General features: G+C 42.0%; 1 protein-coding gene across 4 annotated transcripts in view; it reads left to right on the top strand.

Moving 5' to 3' along the window:
• The window catches only part of ECT2 (epithelial cell transforming 2), a 39,564-nt gene extending 21,413 nt beyond the window's left edge, over positions 1-18,151 (top strand). For 2 of the 4 annotated variants that reach the window (XM_072142786.1, XM_072142785.1), the window contains 9 exons: positions 402-483; positions 2,031-2,109; positions 2,257-2,376; positions 5,246-5,384; positions 9,548-9,702; positions 13,530-13,637; positions 13,900-14,049; positions 14,955-15,273; positions 16,912-18,151. In XM_072142786.1, coding sequence (XP_071998887.1) covers positions 402-483; positions 2,031-2,109; positions 2,257-2,376; positions 5,246-5,384; positions 9,548-9,702; positions 13,530-13,637; positions 13,900-14,049; positions 14,955-15,260 — 1,139 coding nt within the window. In that variant the 3' untranslated portion in view covers positions 15,261-15,273; positions 16,912-18,151. The remainder of the gene's footprint in view (positions 1-401; positions 484-2,030; positions 2,110-2,256; positions 2,377-5,245; positions 5,385-9,547; positions 9,703-13,529; positions 13,638-13,899; positions 14,050-14,954; positions 15,274-16,911) is intronic. The other 2 variants (XM_072142788.1, XM_072142787.1) reach the window with 1 other exon arrangement.
• The last annotated feature ends 340 nt before the right edge of the window (positions 18,152-18,491 follow it).

Raw genomic sequence — 18,491 nt, 5'->3', positions numbered from 1 at the left:
GTCACGGTAGCAGCATCCAGGCGCCATGGCAATCCATCAGCAACTTAAAACATGTCGCTGTGGATTATAGAGCTGGTAACATCACTGACAGACCCCTTTGTGGCTACAGTCTACATTGATTGCAGCAAATAAGGGGGTTAGTCAGATTTGACATTTTCAGAAAAACATACAAACGCATATGAAATTGATTTTGTCTTCGTGAATACACTTCATGTCTACTAATTAACACTAGTCATTAAAGGGGGTTGTCCAAAATCTGAAAGACAGGAGGGTGGCTATCTTCTGAGAACACCCCTGAGCAACTCCTGCAAACCCCCTGTAATGAGTAACTGCATTCCCACATGTGATGAAGTGCTGTTATCTAGTGGACACACTATAGCCATCATTATCTGTGTTTCTAGATCTTAAGAAACATACTTCTGAGGACAATCCAGATAAAATGATGCTTGAAAAAGCTATTGAGTCGCTAAAAGAAGTGATGACGTAAGTAATAACCTACAAATGGCATAACTACTGCTACCTGGACTACTAGATACTACTAGCTTGTGAATTTATTGTTTTACTGTCAATCTGTATTAATTAGGATATTTGTCCAGTGTCTTCATTTAATTTATAGAAATCTATAGGTCATTAAGTTACCATTTTAGATTTTAAAGGGGTTTGCCCCTTGTAATCCTAGTGATGGTTACACAATAAAGATAACTTTTAACCCTCTTGCTTTACAATTTTACTCAGTTTTTTAATTGATGTTTTAGCTCCTATCACTGAGTTGTGGTCAGTTTAAGATTCCAGTGTGGACGGGCACTAGACACTTCTTGTTTCCTCTGTGCTATGAGATTCTGGGTGCTGACAATGTGGTATAGGGTTTATCTACACTCTTATCTTTTGAACATTCACTAGTATGTGACGCATAGAAAAAGAGAAATGAGACCGATCAGAGATTAGATCAATGAGTTGGATATAAGACACAATGACAACACTCTATCCATGCTACCACCACTTAACTGTATATTGTACCCTGTACTCCTTTTGTATCTATGACACTTGCAGGGAAGGTTTTTCTCCGGGAAAAAAAAAAGTTTTCTGAATATGAAAATTCTATTACAAAGTGTTAAATAGAATAAGCTGTAAATAGTTTAGTCATTAGTCATAATCTTTCCTCTTTTGCGCATAAAGAAATGACACTAGCTTGATTTTTACATTTCTTGTGCTCTGTTAACTTTGTTTTGCTGTTTAATACCATGAGGCCTCAGGACAACATGATCTGACTATATCTGCTTGCTGTGATGCACTGTACTTCTCTCCATCTGATTTTTGTGCAGTATTACACAGCTTTGGTGCACCATGCACAGTCTATAATATCTAGCAATTTGTTCCATGAAAAAGAAGCTAAAAATAGGCAGTTTTGCCATTAATGCTGGCACATTCTTATGGTATCACACAGCAGTATGCTTCAAGCTGTATTGATGGCAGCTTATGCAGTTTTCAGATCCTAAGCACCAGTCTCTTACACTTTGAAAGGGGTCACTTAGCAGCCCCCAAAGGTGTTGTGAACCTGCGCCAATCCCCATCTTTCCACTCCTTCACACAGTATTGATTTCTAGTATTATCTCTGAGCATCAGTGCAGCCTCCACTTATCAATACTATCAGAGTAATGTCACAGAGATCTTGTAAATGAGTCTGTAACCTACAATCACCCTACACCCCTCCTAAAACCGCACTGTATTTGGCTTTTGATGGGCTCTTTGAAATGCATTTCTCGGGCATATATTTATAGTATGTAATCTCTCTCACTTGACTACATAAATATTTCACTTTCATGACATTCTCTGCATTACATATTCCCAGCAATAACCAGATAAACAAGCAACTTCACATTGATCAGTCATCACTAATCCCATCCTTTCAGCCTGACAAAGCTTTTATTGCGCTTTTATATATTTGTATCAAAGTCTGTTTTAAGCCATTAAAGAGGAAGATGAGGTGGTTTTCAGTGCATAAATCTCCAGCTTTTGCTTCCTATTGGCAGACACATCAATGAAGATAAAAGAAAAACTGAAGGGCAGCGACAAATCTTTGATGTGGTCTATGAAGTGGATGGATGTCCTGTAAGTGGTTAATCTATATAATGTCTATAGATCAATTACAAGAGTTACTGCCCATTAAGGCCATTTAATGTTTTTTTGGGGCATATTTTTTCTTTACTATCCCACAACTAACGTCACAGTGTGTCTATCCCCTTTTCTTTGTTGTAGGCAAATCTGTTATCTTCCCACCGGATGCTGGTACAGAGAGTGGAGACTATAGCTCTGGGGGAAGACCTCTGTGATAGAGGAGAACAAGTCACACTCTTTCTATTTAATGATTGCCTTGAGGTGAGACCGTATTCAATGTCAACATCTGAGGAGATGGAGGGTGATCTGGTGGGAACTTTTTAATTAAAGAAGGTTGTTAGAAATGTTACATCAATTGATTAGCTGAAAATGTGTGGAAATTGATCCTTTTTCCTGTTTTTAGTCCAAATCTTTAGGTTCTTACACTGGTTTATAAAATGTGTTCACATTTATTCATTTTATATTTTATTTGTTTTGTTTAAAATCAATTTGAATGCCGAATGTTGCTCAATCTATTTTACACATTTCACAACCTATAGCTGCCACGTATATTACAGAGCAGGAAAGGAAAGGAAATCTACCACCACAATCCATCATCATAAACCGGGGTTCTTATTTGTACTTCCCAGGCAGTGTGACTGTGGTAATCTTATATTAGTTACCCATGGCCTTCTTTCTTACAACAACTTCTTTAACCCCTTCCCGACTTAAGCCGGGGCGAGCCCTCTCCATAGCCGGTAAGTCTTTACTTTATATTGCAGCAAAGGCTTACCCGACGATCGCCACCGGCAATGTTGCCGGCGGCTTCAAAAAGATGGCGCGGATCGTCGCTCCCCGTGCCGCCATCAGGGAGCGGCGATCCGTCACCATGACAGCCTTGGGTCTTCCGAAGACCCGAGGCTACTTTGTTTTAACTCATTCATTACAATGTGTGATCAGCACATTGTAATGAATGAGGAGGAAAATCCACATATACTGCCAGACTGTAGTATGGCAGTATATGATAGGATCGTACAGACAATCTAGGGTTAAAGTACGCCAGGGAGTTATATTTCTAATTAAAAAAACCTAAAAATTCTAATCGCCCCCCCCCCTTAACCTAGAACTGATATAAATATTAATAAACAGTAAAAATCATAAACACATTAGGAATCGCCACATCCGAAAATGCACCCCGATCTATCAAAACCTTATAACGTTTTTTCACTGTGTTTTAACCTGTAGCAGGAAATCGCGCCAAAAGTCGCTATTTTGAAAAATATAAAAAAAATCTAGAAAAAGTGATCAAAAGGTTGCACAGTCCTACAAAATTATAGCAATGAAAACGCCATCAAAAGACGCAAAAAATGACATCGCCCACAGCTCCGTACACCAAAGTATGAAAAAGTTATTGGCGCCAGAAGATGGCAAAATTATAAAACCTATACAAATTTAGTATCCCCATGATCGCACCGACCCAAAGAATAAAGTAGACCTGTTATTTGTGGCGCACAGTGAAAGCTGTAAAATTCAAGCCCACAAGAAAACGTTGCAAATGCGGGTTTTTTTTCAACATTTTCACTGAATTTGGAATTTTTTTTCCCAGTACACAGCATGGAATACTAAATACAGTCACTATGAATTGCAATTTGTTACGCAAAAAATAAGCCATCGCACAGCTTTTTATGTGTAAAAATAAAAAAGTTATAGATTTTTGAAGGTTGGGAGTAAAAAATGGAAGTGAAAAAACTAAAAAAGGCCAACTCATTAAGGGGGTTAATTATGCTGATGAGTCGGAAGGCTCCTGTGGGTGTTACCAGAACCCCTCAGTGCTGTAGCTTCATAGCCTGTTACACTTCACTATAGCACTTCCCTCTCCCACTGTGTAATGTAACGTCCTTTGCTGCTATGAGACTACAACAGGTAGTGGGAGGGGGAAGTGCTGAGAGAGCAGAGGATGGGGGTGTAATAGCCATGAAGCTGCAGCATGGAGGGGCTACGGTAACACCCTTATGTCTCATAATTTTGAAAGTTGAAAGAAGGATTGTGAGAGTCACGACACCTGAATCTATGAGTAGGTATCCCTGGTTTATCATGCTTGATTTACCTTAGAGGGCGCTTACGGTTTTTCTTTGCAGCAAATCCGCATTGCAGTGTTTTTAGATAAGTATAGTACACAATCTCCCAAAAAGTAAAATCTGCTTCTGAATCCTGCATACAAGAGCAAAACTATGGCATAAAAACACAAAATAAGCCAATTTTAATGTGGTTTGATGTGGAATAGCTGAAAGTTACAGCTGTGGTCATTTCGGCAGCAGTTCTGCTACATGTGCAGATAGTGTAAGGGGCTGCTCTCTCTGCCTTTGTTTTCATTGGTTGCCATCGGAATCCATATCTCTGGAGATTAGAGCAGGGTGGGTGGATCTTGTTGGGATGGGCACTAGTCCTGACTATTGCTAGCAGTATGTAGTTTCTGACACCTAGAGAGAGATGAGATCCATGAGGTGGATAGAACATTCTCAGCACTGCTACATTTAAGCTACACTCACACACTCTCAGATGAGATGGGCCTCTCCCCCCTCCCCTGGATAAAGACCGTATCTGTCTGTAGCTGTACTCTCCTCACACACGCCAACAGAGAGTCTCTGTGTGAGCTTGACCTGGAATGCAAGGTTGGAAGAAGAGAGGAGCTCAGTGCAGCTTCAGACAGAACAATATGGCTTCCCCGACCCCAAGTTGAAGATTCATGGTCAGAACCAGGGGCAACTGAAATTGTGTACACGAGGACTGATAGAGACAGGTTGGAAATATATCTGTGAAATGCTGTATTTTTGTTAATAACAGTGGCGTTGAGAATGGTGTTATTTTCTTATTGTAACTTTTAAGTATCTTGTCTTTGTTCCAGTTGTTGCACAAAGGGGTATTTCCACAAAGTTCTCTCCCTAGCAACACTCATAACCACGTGTGTTATACAGCTAGTATTGGAAACCTAACCTGCCTCTTCTCTCCATATGCTGCGTATATCACTGTACCGTCATTTTAACTTTTACATTTTATGATCTTAATTTTTACGGACCAAATGCTTATGTCCTGAAGAACGTGCCCCCCACACATGCTCCTATACACATGTAAAGTCATTTTGTGTTTTCAGATTGCAAGGAAGAGGCATAAAGTTATCGGTACTTTCAAGAGTCCTCATGGACAAACCAGACCCCCTGCATCTCTTAAGCACATTAGCTTGATGCCTTTGTCACAAATAAAGAAAGTTCTTGACATCCGGGAAACTGAAGGTGTGTTGTATTTTAATGTCTTTTTACTAAACTCTGTCTCTTCTATGCAACATTGGGTTTCTATTCTCTGCATCTCTTATTACAACCATCATTCTAGGAGATACAATGGGGCACATTTACTTACCCGTCCCTGCGCGATCCCTGAAGATCGTGCACCCAATATCCTGCATCTGTCGCTTCCCCGATCAGGTCCGCCGGAGTTCACCTGGTCCATGTAAGTGCTTGGCTTGTGACAAAATTTAAATGTTAAAAGTCCCGTGCTTAGTCCGAAACAGTCGGATCGACTGATGGCCCTCCCCTGATTCATGTCGCATGAAAGCTGGGGCCTGTGTGCCAAAATCTCATCGCGTGCGCCGAAATCCCCAGTTAAATGCGTCGCACAACAGAAATCGGCGGAATATCCAACGACAGTGCGGTCCGCGGACCATTAGTAAATGAGCCCCAGTGTGGTTGAATGACACATTTGTCCCTTCTCGCAGTCCATCAGTTTTCATGGTTATACATTTACATAACTAGAGTGGTCTTCTGTAATTTCAGTTAATTTCAGACAATATCAGTTAGCAGAATATTCAATTCTAAAGACATTAAGTAGATGGGCAGAATGAAACCCTCATGAAGGAATTTTCTGTGTTTCCATGTAAATAGTCATTAGCGGGTATAGACTGATCAGTACAATCATCTGACCGGAAAACTGTTCTAGTTGCTCATGGCAACCAATCAGTGCTCATGATTCCTTTTGTAAACAGTTGTTTGAGCTTTGGTGTAGGACACTTTTGATACATCTCCCCTATTTACTTTCTGCCAACAAAATTTATTAATTTAAACGGGTCGTTTTGAGATCATTTTATATTGTTTCATGTGGCATTTTGTTAACAATTTGTCCTATATACTTTAAGAAATTCCACTTCTTTTAAAAAAAAATATATATATATTATTATATTATATTAATTATACAACTCCTTCCTCAGTGACCGTTTTTACCTCTCTGTAGAGATCTGTATTCCACCCTGGCCATGGAATAGATTTACTGGCTGTGTCATTAGGCTTCATGTTAAAGGGGTTTTCCATTTTCAGTAAATAATTGATATCATTTGTGTATCGATAATTATATAACTTTTCTTACATTCTTTCTTTATCAATTCTTCATGGCTTTCTAGACCTCTGCTTGCTGTCCTTCCATAGATAGCTTGGACATGTTTCTATCCACTAGAAGTAAACATAGAAGTTTTCTATAGAAGGACAGGAAGTGGAGATCTTGAAAACTGAGGAATTGATAGAGAAAGTATATTGGAAAATTGTATTACTTTTAATTGCACAAACCATATCAAATACCGTATTTTCCGGACCATAAGGCGCACTTAAAAGCCTTGGATTTCCGTGGAAATCCAAAGTGCGCCTTTTAGTCCGGTGCGCCCTATGTATGGCGCTGGGCACAGGGCAGCGGACCATACTTACATAGGTCCCCGCTACCGGAGACCGCAGATCTCCAGCGGGACCTGCAGACCACGCGGCATTAACAACTTCTGCCGCGTGGTCTGCAGTTCCCACTGGAGATCTGCTGTCTCCGGTAGCGGGGACCTATGTAAGTATGGTCCGCTGCCCTCCTCCACCTCCCCCTCACCTTCCCCGCGTTCCCCGTCACGTCTCGGCGTCGCGTCGGGTCTCCGCCACGCCCCCGGACCTCCGCCACGCCCCCGGACCCCGCGCCTTATAGTCCGATGCGCCTTATATATGTAATTATTACATATATAAGGCGCATCGGACTAATGCGCCTTATAGTCCGGTGCGGCTTATAAGCCGCAAAATACGGTATTTGCTGAAATTGGGCAGCCCCTTTTAAGGGGGCTCCCTTACAAAGTAGTTAGAGAGGCATTGGTTTCCTTACCCCACACTGGAAGCCTTATTTTCATATTTTCCTGGCTATGTTATTCTATTTTTTTCCTTCTCATTTTTCTTCTCATTCTCAGCTCTTTCCTTATGAAACTAAAGGTAGATTTCCTTTAAGTATATTCATAATGTCTGACACACTATTAAAAATTATCTCTTTTAATCACATTGTATTATACTGAAATAAATCAATAAACAAGGGTTTTTAATCAAGTTAGGGCTCATTCACACGGCCGAGTGTTCGCCCGGACCGAATCACAGGGACGGGAGGAAGGGTTGGGATGGGTGAGCGCTCTTCACCCCTCCTACCTCTGTAGGCAGAAGAGCTGCTTTAGTCGTATACTTTGCATTGTGGCTGCCAGACACCGTCGTGGTGTGGTGAGGAGGGCCTTGATCTGTTTGAAAATCGTGCACCCAGATCACGGCCATGTGAATAAGGCTCTAACATGTATGCAAATGAGTTTGCAAGTGCTAACAAGGTGGCCTCCGACACTCCTTGGTAAACAGTACCCTGGTCTTTTCAGACTTGATTGGCAGCATTGTTCACATCGCCCCCTAACACAAGGAACAGTAATTTAAAGTGTAAACCGTTTTCTGTTCTGAATGTTTTAACACTCTCTCACCAGAGGTGGAGTGGACGGAGACTAACAAACCACTTCCTGCCCACGGTTTACTCTGCCCACAGTTCCCATGGTGCCTTATGTTCTCTTTCAAAGTAATTTAACAGCAAATCCACTGAACATTGCATTGTATGCATACATGTTGTATATAGTGACTAGCCTGAGAGCTTTCATCTCATGGGGGTACATGGAGCAAGTAAAATAAATTGTTAATAAATGGTTACATGAAGTTTATAGTCTGTGGTTTTTGAGCATTAAAGATGCCCCCCAACACTAAATATATTCATAAACTGCCATTAAAAAGCATTGCCCCTATCCCTTCATTGTCCCTCTACATGCCTGTAAACTCAAACTATCAGGTCATAAAGCTGTATGCAATGTCCTGAGAAAGGTCCAATGAATTATCATATTCAGCAGTCCAGCTTATTCATGTGTGAGGCACAGCCACACCCCAGTGCTTGACTGTATAATGATGTAACACTCCTGGTGCTGTCTCCTCTATGTATTTCAATGATGCTGGCGCCCCCTGTAGCCTGTGTGTGTATGAGAGATGCAACTGCTCCAGGATGCAGCCATGTTATAGCAGAACATGTCAGGTACTTGTGTAGCTGATGTCTGTGTCTCACACATGTGTATTAGGAGGGAGAGCATGTCAGCAGATAAAGCACAATGCTTTACTATACATTAAACACAGACATGTGCAGGGAGAGGGGAAGGGGAACAGGGGTGACATCAGTGCTTCTGACCATGTGCCCAGCCTCATTTACATAATAAAGAAAATGTTTGTATGTATTAACTAGACAGGCTGGGATGGAAATCTTGTGATCTTCTCCAACAGGTAGTGGTGACAGGATTAGTGACACGGTTGTGTGCACTGATGCGGGTGGTGTCTAATGACCTCCTAACACGCTGTCTGTCTGTGCCACTCTGGAGTACCCAAACTGGTTCTTCGCTGCTCATCAATGGCATCTGCGTCATAAGTACATAGATGCAGTTGATTTATCTTGCGGCTCTACAAACTGCAATTCTGCCGCCCCCTTCAGGACTCCATCATTTACTGCCAGAGGCAGGATTCTCATTCCTCCTCACAGCAGATGAGGCTTTTGCTGTCATTACTTTAATGGTGGGGAAAAAGGAAATGGGACTCCATTTAATCTGTGAATACGTGTGTGTAGTGTGCAGCAATAAGCAGCACTTGGTTTTATCACTAGCTATAACCATGTTTGTTTCAATAGTAAAACCTGTTTCTCTGGGCACAGCATGCCAGTGTAGTGTGCCCATCTGCCATTATAAAAGCTGCAGCGAATTAACAGCAAGACTCAGATTAAAGTTAACATTCATAGCTATGTAATTATATACTGCTTCCTGGTTACACAGCTAACAGTACAGTCTAAATCTAAAAATATAAATTTACAGATAGTGCTGAATTGTTCACGCCTGACTGCTCTCCGTCATGTCCGCTGTGCTGCAGTGTTGTAGTGTGCCTTAAGCAGAATCTCATTAATAAGCTGTAAATTGTTTGTCTGTATTTTATATCATAAGTAGGACATAAAACACAGACTCCTGCACAGGCCAAAAACCTTGTGTTTATTTTTGAATAAGCGCGCATGGCGTTGGCATCATAAAACTGACTAATGTTTTCATTTGGATCTGCAGAATGCCATAACGCATTTGCATTGGTAGTGCGACCTCCAACAGAACAGACAAACCAGTTATTTAGCTTCCAGCTGACATCCGAGGAACCTCCGAAGGTGGATTGGCTGAAGATGCTATGCCGGCACATCGCCAACACGATTTGTAAAGCAGACTCTGTAAGTAGTGCTTCCCCCTCCCTACCTCCAGATATATGGGAATGTGTGAATTGCAGCTTTATTTTCCCACCACCTTAAATGTTTGTCGTGGTTTTTGTCCTCCCCTCCCACACCAGAGAATTAAATAATGGGTATAGAGATAATCTATGGCTCGATTACATCGGAGACACTATAACGCATGGGCCCTAACACTGCACAGTGGTAGCGCGGTCGATAAGGGTGCACATGCATTGGTGTACTCCCCACTTGCGTGCCGGCATGTGTGCTTTAGTAGGCACTCGTGTGGAGAGCTGTGTAATTGCTTCCGGACGCCACCGTAATTTCGCTTCTGTTACATCTGGTTACTGAAGAACAGCTGAGAAGCAATGGGAGGAACCAGGCTGAGTACAAGGCACTGTATCCCAGATACATGAACCCATAATGGCCGCCAATGAGCAATCAGGATGGGGCTAGGTATACGATGGTCGTATTGCAAGAAATATGTGGGATAAAACACAAAGGAAAACATTGTGAAAACACTATTGCAACAAGATGACTGTGCAATCGGGGATACAGGGGGTCAACCAACATTTAGTACAATCTATAGAAGCACAGACAACCCCTTTAAGCAGTGAAGAGGATGCTGATCTTGTCTGAATGCTGCAGTCTCTTCAAATGGCCGATCGGAGTCGGTGTCAAACCCCCGCTGATCAGAGAACAGTGATCTATCCTGAGCACATCATGTGAAGCTTCAGAGTTTACTATCATGTTTCAGTCCTTTGCACCTTCCTTTATTATGTCAGCGGTGATTGGTTTGGAAACCAGTAGTGAAGTGCCCTAAATGCCTCCTATAGGCGCAGTGTTGCAGCCAATGACGGCTTTGAAATTAACACAAATATTGGCTAATAATTGATCATTTCTGCTGCACTTGCTCCAGCCTTTATATATTCATGAATACTTTGTACCAAGAAATGGTGCTCACAGAATTTACCATAGCCCTCTAATGGTTTCCTGAAACAGCAGGTAGGACATTATCATTTTAGAGATTGAAATGGAAGGAGAGCTAGCACAAACCTGTGAGATTGATATTGAGTCTGCAGTGTGGCTTACATTGCCCTGAGCCATGTGGTGGCCGCTAGGAAGTCATTTTGTATGTGCATAGCTGACAGACCAAGGGAAGGAACAGTCTTTGCCAGAGGGGCAGCAGACAGCGGTGTCTGCAGTTTTCATGAAATCCAGCCAAAATAGTCTCTGCTGCATGGGAAAAGATTGTCATTTTCAACCTGTTGTAAAAATAAAAAGCATAAATTGGATTAGTTGAATATGGGCAATTCTCTCTTTCTACTTTTACTAAACCTTGTCTAGATACAGTCCACATAAATCTCCAACTCCTCTGGCAAAACTTTCTTTTCCGTTAAGCTAACCTTTAAAGCAACCACCGTAGCTGTGATAGTAGCCTGGGACATCATCAGGAGGTGATACATAAAACCACCAGCAGGTCACAAGAGGAATTTTCAAATAGGAAGCAATAATTAAAATGTAACTAATCTTATAGGAAAGTGTTATCAATGAATATAGTGAATTAAAGAATCCTGTTCCTGTGGGGTTTTTTCCTATTTGTGTAAATCCATGGGCAGCAGAGAGATAAGTGCCTGATAGTCTAGTGACTGTGTGGCTGGTCCCAGTATTGGCTGCAGCAGTGCATTTATATCATGCTGCAGACTGAGGGGAGGTGAAAGCATCTGCTCCCCAGGCTGTGACCAGTGCTCAGGCACAGGCAGAACAAGCTGCAGATTTGGTCTGTCACTGTGACAGCTTGTGCTGGACATGCAGACAGAGGAGGAGGGCATATGGACTGCTCATGCTGTTATAGAGGCAAACGGAAAAGAATAATAAGATATAGAACAATTGTGCCGACTTGGATACAACCAAAACCTTCTGATAGTGATGTGCATAGAGGCTGATTACTTGATATTTCACTAACACTGCCTGCTCCTAAAAAAAAAACTCCCTGATAACAGTTATGACTGGTAAAATACACAGAACAGTAGCAGGCCTGTCCTTTTATCTTGCCCTGTAGCTTTTGTGATGTCAGGTTGGGCAGTTCCACTTTTGGTACATTTGGAGTTGACCCTCCAGCCGGGGCTCAAACGCTCTCTAGTCCACAGCATATTGCCACTCAGAAACCAAGGAGAGATGTCTTTGTGTAAGTAAGGATCATCCTATGCACAGTAAGATACTATTTATTAGCTAATTTGTGGAGAAAGTGGTGCACTATATGACGTGGGGGGGAGAGAAAGTGGCGCACTATATATGACGTTGGGGGGAGAGAAAGTGGCGCACTATATATGACGTGGGGGGGAAAGAGAAAGTGGCACACTATATGACGTGCGGGGGAGAGAAAGTGGCGCACTATATATGACGGGGGGAGAGAAAGTGGCGCACTATATATGACGTGGGGGGGGAGAAAGTGGCGCACTATATGACGTGGGGGGGGAGAAAGTGGCTCACTATATATGACGTGCGGGGGAGAGAAAGTGGAGCACTATATGACGTGGGGGGGCGAGAAAGTGGCGCACTATATGACGTGGGGGGGGCGAGAAAGTGGCGCACTATATGACGTGGGGGGGGCGAGAAAGTGGCGCACTATATGACGTGGGGGGGGGGGCGAGAAAGTGGCGCACTATATGACGTGGGGGGGCGAGAAAGTGGCGCACTATATATGACGTGGGGGGGAAAGAGAAAGTGGCACACTATATGACGTGCGGGGGAGAGAAAGTGGCGCACTATATGACGTGCGGGGGAGAGAAAGTGGCGCACTATATATGACGTGCGGGGGAGAGAAAGTGGAGCACTATATGACGTGGGGGGGCGAGAAAGTGGCGCACTATATGACGTGGGGGGGCGAGAAAGTGGCGCACTATATGACGTGGGGGGGGCGAGAAAGTGGCGCACTATATGACGTGGGGGGGGGAGAAAGTGGCGCACTATATGACGTGGGGGGGGGCGAGAAAGTGGCGCACTATATGACGTGGGGGGGGGCGAGAAAGTGGCGCACTATATGACGTGGGGGGGGGGGCGAGAAAGTGGCGCACTATATGACGTGGGGGGGGCGAGAAAGTGGCGCACTATATGACGTGGGGGGGGGCGAGAAAGTGGCGCACTATATGACGTGGGGGGGGCGAGAAAGTGGCGCACTATATGACGTGGGGGGGGGGCGAGAAAGTGGCGCACTATATGACGTGGGGGGAGAGAAAGTGGCGCACTATACTTGCACATGCTGCTTGAATTTCTGCATGGACTGAACTGCACTGAAAGAGCTGAGGAGCTGCTCCCTACACACGTCATGGGAATTGTATAGTCTGCATGTAAACCGGCAATGTGCCATATAGGTGGTGTGTGTGTTACAAATCATTGGCATGTCGAAACGTGGGCACAAGTATTGTTAATTATTTACTATATCATCTTGAGGATTTTTTTTTAAAGGAGCATTTTTTGAGCCAAGAACAAAATTGGTGCAACCTTTGGTCGGGACTAACAAGCCACAGTGTGATGTATATATTTCTATTCTTAGTGTAGGACATGATGATATGCGCAGAAATGTAAATGCCTTGCGGGTGTAAGACCTTATTATTTAAGAAATCAATCAGCAGATGCCGGGTGAATATTTATTTGGCAGTTCCCTATTTCTCCACTTGATGGCAGTATAGAATTGAGGACTACCTTGTTATCCTTGTTCACTAATCTTATCTGTGGCTTTTGCAAAATTGACTTTTGTTTCTACAATTTCCTTTTCCAATCTCAACAGAGTAAATTTCTGTATCTGCATGTATTTTATTTTTTTGTAGGAAAATTTGATTTATACTACTGATCCCGATTCATTAGAAGTGAACACAAAAGATGTGGATAGTACATTGAGCAGAGCGTCGAGAGCCATAAAGAAAACGTCCAAGAAGGTAAGTTAATTTCTTGGCATCTCTCCGGTAGAAATTTCATTATATTACATGTTTGTTTTAATTTTAAAATATTTACACTGTGATTTTAAAGTTCTTGTTGCCTCCTTCAGTGTACTTGGCCTAGTGTCTTACATGTAACAGGACCTCACTAGACGAATATGTATTATTGTGTTTTATATAGTATGCTTTCATATATATCCCGGTTTGCCTTTTTGTTTTTGTATTTTTAGTTCCAATTTTTTTTTTTGTATCTAATTTCTAGGTTACAAGAGCATTTTCTTTCTCGAAAACTCCCAAGAGAGCCCTGCAGAGGGCGCTGATGGTACATAATAATACTCCTGATGCACGAAGCCCTGGCCCAAGCTCAGAGGGAATGGCAGGCAGCCGCATGCCAAGTACCACCTCTCTAGCAGTACGTAAAGCATATTATACACTTCCCCTTCTGTGGTCTCTCCTCACAGCTGTCCTAATAAGAATCATTTTTAATATTGATCTCTTCATAAGCGGCTAGATGACGATTCTTTGTGTTTCCATACGGGTAACTGTGTGCATCTAGCAATGTTCTGCTTAGTGAGATTACACTAGCCAGAACCCAAATATATGTAGTCTTGGCATTTAGTGCTGGCATCACTTGAAGATCTTGTTCAAGGACTAGTAATGATTGAGAGGATTTCTCTTTTGTTTTGTACGCTTTAACCTTTTCATGATCAAGGGTGATTGGTGCCTGAACGTTCAGGTAAATTTTTTCCAGTTTTGTTTTGCTCCTCTTTACATGCAGATATCTTTGGAACCGCTTTACAAATCATTGCAGTATTTACTTTTTTTTTTTTTTTTTTTTTTTTTTCCAAGACATGTGAGTTTAATATGATAGTCTAAGAAATCTTTTAAAAAAATTTAATTATTAAAATTATTCTAACTAGAGCCTGAGATGCAGACAACCAAAGACATAGTTGGAAATGTGAACTGCAGATAAGCAGGCAGTAACAAATTGTTGGGAACTTGATCTTTGTCTAGTTTTGCAGCTTAAAGAACCATCAGCATGTTTCTAGGTACTATCTAACCAAAGATACGGGTGTCTTACTGACACTACCCCCGCAACCACTAAACTTGACTGAACTAGGGGTAAATCCTGGTGACTCATCCCCTGTAAGATGGATTTTGATAGGATTTATAGTTGTATAATTATAAGCTATTCAGAAAATACACGTCCTCACATTTAGTAGTGAATTATTTTAAAATCTAATTCTACTGATAGGAAAGAGGAAAATAAGGTTCACGGAGTATGTGTCTTAACAAACGATTCATTCCTGTTCATAGATTACACGCTCTTCCTCTACATACAACCTAAATGGACCTACTAAACACACTACTGTGCAACGATCTAACTCCCTTGATGGGAACTCGCAGAGTCCCAGGTCCCGCAGCATATTGGGCTCTTTGACTCGCACTTTGAAAGGAGAAGCAAGCCATTCCACCCCTCAGTTATGTGCTACTAGTCATCAGGGTGAACCGCGTGTTATTCCCAAAATTCTTACTACAGAATATAACGGCCAGGATGCTCAGGGCACAGACTCTCCGCACAGCAAGAAGCCTACGATCATGCGATCGGAGTCCTCGCAGTGACCCTCGTGCCTGTGTGAGCTTCAGAGATTTCTTGTGTCACAACTATCACTAATGGTCACCTCATTTGAGAACTGGTGCTAACACGTCCTCCCCTAGGCACAATTATCATTTAGGCTTTCTTTCCAAGGATTTTAATGCCAATTATACTTGTTTGCTTTCTACTTTACTGCGCAACACTGGGGTACTTCTCAGTTATTTGCTTATTGTCTTTTAGTCTTGCACTACATTGTTTAGTGGCTGTGCTGGAATATAATAGCTCAGCTACCATTTTCTTGATTGTTTGCGGCCTGATAAAGTAGATAACTTCTGTACTGCCGCTTACCTTTAAAGCATCTGTGTGTTGCAGCATGTGTGTAATAAATTGATACCACACAAAATGGTAGGAAAGACTGCCAGAGCCACAAACACAGACCGGAATAAGACCTGCTCTGCGTTTTGTAGCTTGGATAGCTGGCAGTGGAAACCGTGTGTATGAGCCCCAAATTAACAGGTAGCACAAGGACGATATGTCATTGCGGTGGAAGACTTGCACTGTGTTATCTAAGGATAGGACATCAATACCAAAGTCTTAGACATCCCATATATATATATATAAATAAGTGTACAAAGCCGCGTTCAACATCTTGCACCCTTGTGTTCTAGACGTAGCCTACACCTTGTGGTGGATAGACCCAGATTCTGGATTTGCAGCCCTGATATGGGTGTAATACATTTTGTTACATTCATTTAAGATCCTTGCTGTGTTACCAGCCATGTAAACTAGAATGAGCAAATCTTCACTACAAATTGTACTCTGCATAGAAATTTACATGCTTTGTGCATTTTAGATTTTCCACTACAGATGTACAGGGCGGGGCAGATGATTGGAGACCATGCCCAGTATTCAATAATCTGGGGCCCCTTGCACTACTTGGGAATGTATCATTTTTTTTTTTTTTTTTTGTGCATCTTTAACGTACAGCATGCAACACCATTCTAGTAATAAATGTGTTGCAAACTCCATCTAAACACCTACATGCTCAATTGGCTGCACATTTTTATTTTAATCTGTTTGCCACAGTGCAGCCGCGACACAAAACTGGCAAAAAAACTTCTCAAATACATGTGCAAGCTCCAAAGCCTTTCTTTTCAGTGCAGACAGAAAACTGGTACAGCCAGAATAATAAATCTCCTATAACAGGAGAAATGGACTGTCAGAACCATGAAAAGGGACAGTAATAGAAGCTGCTCTGGCTCTTGGAGCCAGATCACACATGGAGCCATGGAAATGGCAGCCTTATGAGAGGAGGCATGTGCTATCTGAGTCACTAGTTTCCTTCCATTATAACTGCAAATGAACTCTGGCCATATAGTAAATTTTCTGTAGTGTGAGAAACTTGATGGAATGGATCCTTCTGTACATGCAGGTCTGTGGCGACTATATGGGAACGGAATGGCTTCCTTCTACCATCAATATTACGTGTCTGTCATACTGGTCACTGTTAATTTGGCTAAAAACTTGGAAAGAAAGCTGAATCTCCATGGTCACCGATGCACACACTGGGTCTCTGGTTTCACTAATCTGTCTGTACACCACCACATATTCTTCATGGTTATCGGTTATTATTGTGATCATTTGATGCTTATGTGAAATATTTCTTTACTTCTCCAGCACGTCCCATCTCCGTCACTGGTGAACCTATTTGAGCGCAAGTACCATACCTTCAGTCGTTCAACCACTCATCTTATCTGAGGAAGGAAGACTATTTTTACTGATATGACTGACTAAAGCAGCGGGCTGTTCTTGTAGACGACGTCGTCCCAGTATGGTACTTCACACTAGCACTTCTTCTAATGAAGACAAAGACTTGATTCTGAGAGATGTCGAATAATGAGCTGTACCCAAGCGCAAGGGCTAGCGCTAAAGCTTAATTTGTATAAATGATTGATGTTGTGTCTGTGCATTATACATGTTTGTGCTGCCATGATCTATGCATGTATGATGACTTTACATACATGCTGTAGGAGTGGCTCCTTTTCATCTCTGTTTTTAGATGAGGTTTCACAATTTATATATTATGAGAATATTATGATGGTAAATTTTCTTTGGTCCTTGGTAAAAATCATTCCAGCATTGCCTACTGGAACGTATGTGCATTGCAGGCCTGGGTCATGTGAGTAGATAAGACCTGCTTACAGCATCAAAGGGGTTATTTGGGGATTGTCCTAAGCAGGAATTTAACCCTTGGACACCCGAATGCATGGAGGGATGCTGGTAGATACTCTGGTATAGAAACCGTCCCTGTACCAAAGAGCAGTCAAGACGGCTCAAAGAGCAGTTTAAGACACTACAAACTGTTTCTCAGGATACCTGACAGGTAACAGACTAAACAATGTCTGTGTTGTTGAGGAATTGTTCTGAATGTCTGCACCTGGAACAAACTGAAATTTCTTCCCACTTTTTTTTTTTTTTTTGCTTTCTTTAGTGCATATATATCTATATATTTTTGTGATTTCTTAGAGGAATAATTAAGCGTAACCAGAGGCACCTGGAAAGTACAATGTTTGTGTTACTTTTAATATTTAAGAAAAGAATGGTTAAGACTGTCTGGAACACGTTTCTGATTTTGTTTTAACCAGTCACATATATATTTATTTGTAGTCAGTTTGTTTCACGCAGGGAAATTCTAGTCTCTTGATGGTTCTGTGTACTAACACTACTATTCCATGTGTGATGATCTTTTAAAGTAGGAAATTTTGGGATGTCAGAAAGCAGCTGCTCATCAACTCTGATAAAGACGTATTGTATTAGGATAAAAAGCAAGTCGCTTCATTTTAAAACGGTTTGTGTTCTCAGCAATAGTAACTTGTATGTAAATAAATTGCTAAACTGATGGCTTAGATTATTATCATTCTGTGTTTGTAGCATTTTACTTTGACCCCCAAGAGCAATTTCTTGTTTCTATGGACTGTACACCACTGAAACGCCGCAATCTGATATCAAGGACCTGCGAAGAGGAATTTCCAGCAGTCTCCACGAGCCATTTACTTTATTGAGATTTTTACAGTTGAGCTTAAAAGAAGCCACCACTAGAGGGAGCTAATAACATACATTTGTACAACTAATGAACTGACATAGTGAGCTCATTCATGCAATCAGAGGTACGGGTGGGAGATCCCTTACAGCACATAGAGCAATTCTTGCTGACTGCACTTGTTCTTGGACAAGAGGCCTAACATTTTGCCCTATGA

The sequence above is a fragment of the Engystomops pustulosus genome, chromosome 3, assembly GCF_040894005.1.
Source record: "Engystomops pustulosus chromosome 3, aEngPut4.maternal, whole genome shotgun sequence".
Taxonomy (NCBI): domain Eukaryota; kingdom Metazoa; phylum Chordata; class Amphibia; order Anura; family Leptodactylidae; genus Engystomops; species Engystomops pustulosus.
This window is presented reverse-complemented; position numbering and strand designations above follow the sequence as displayed.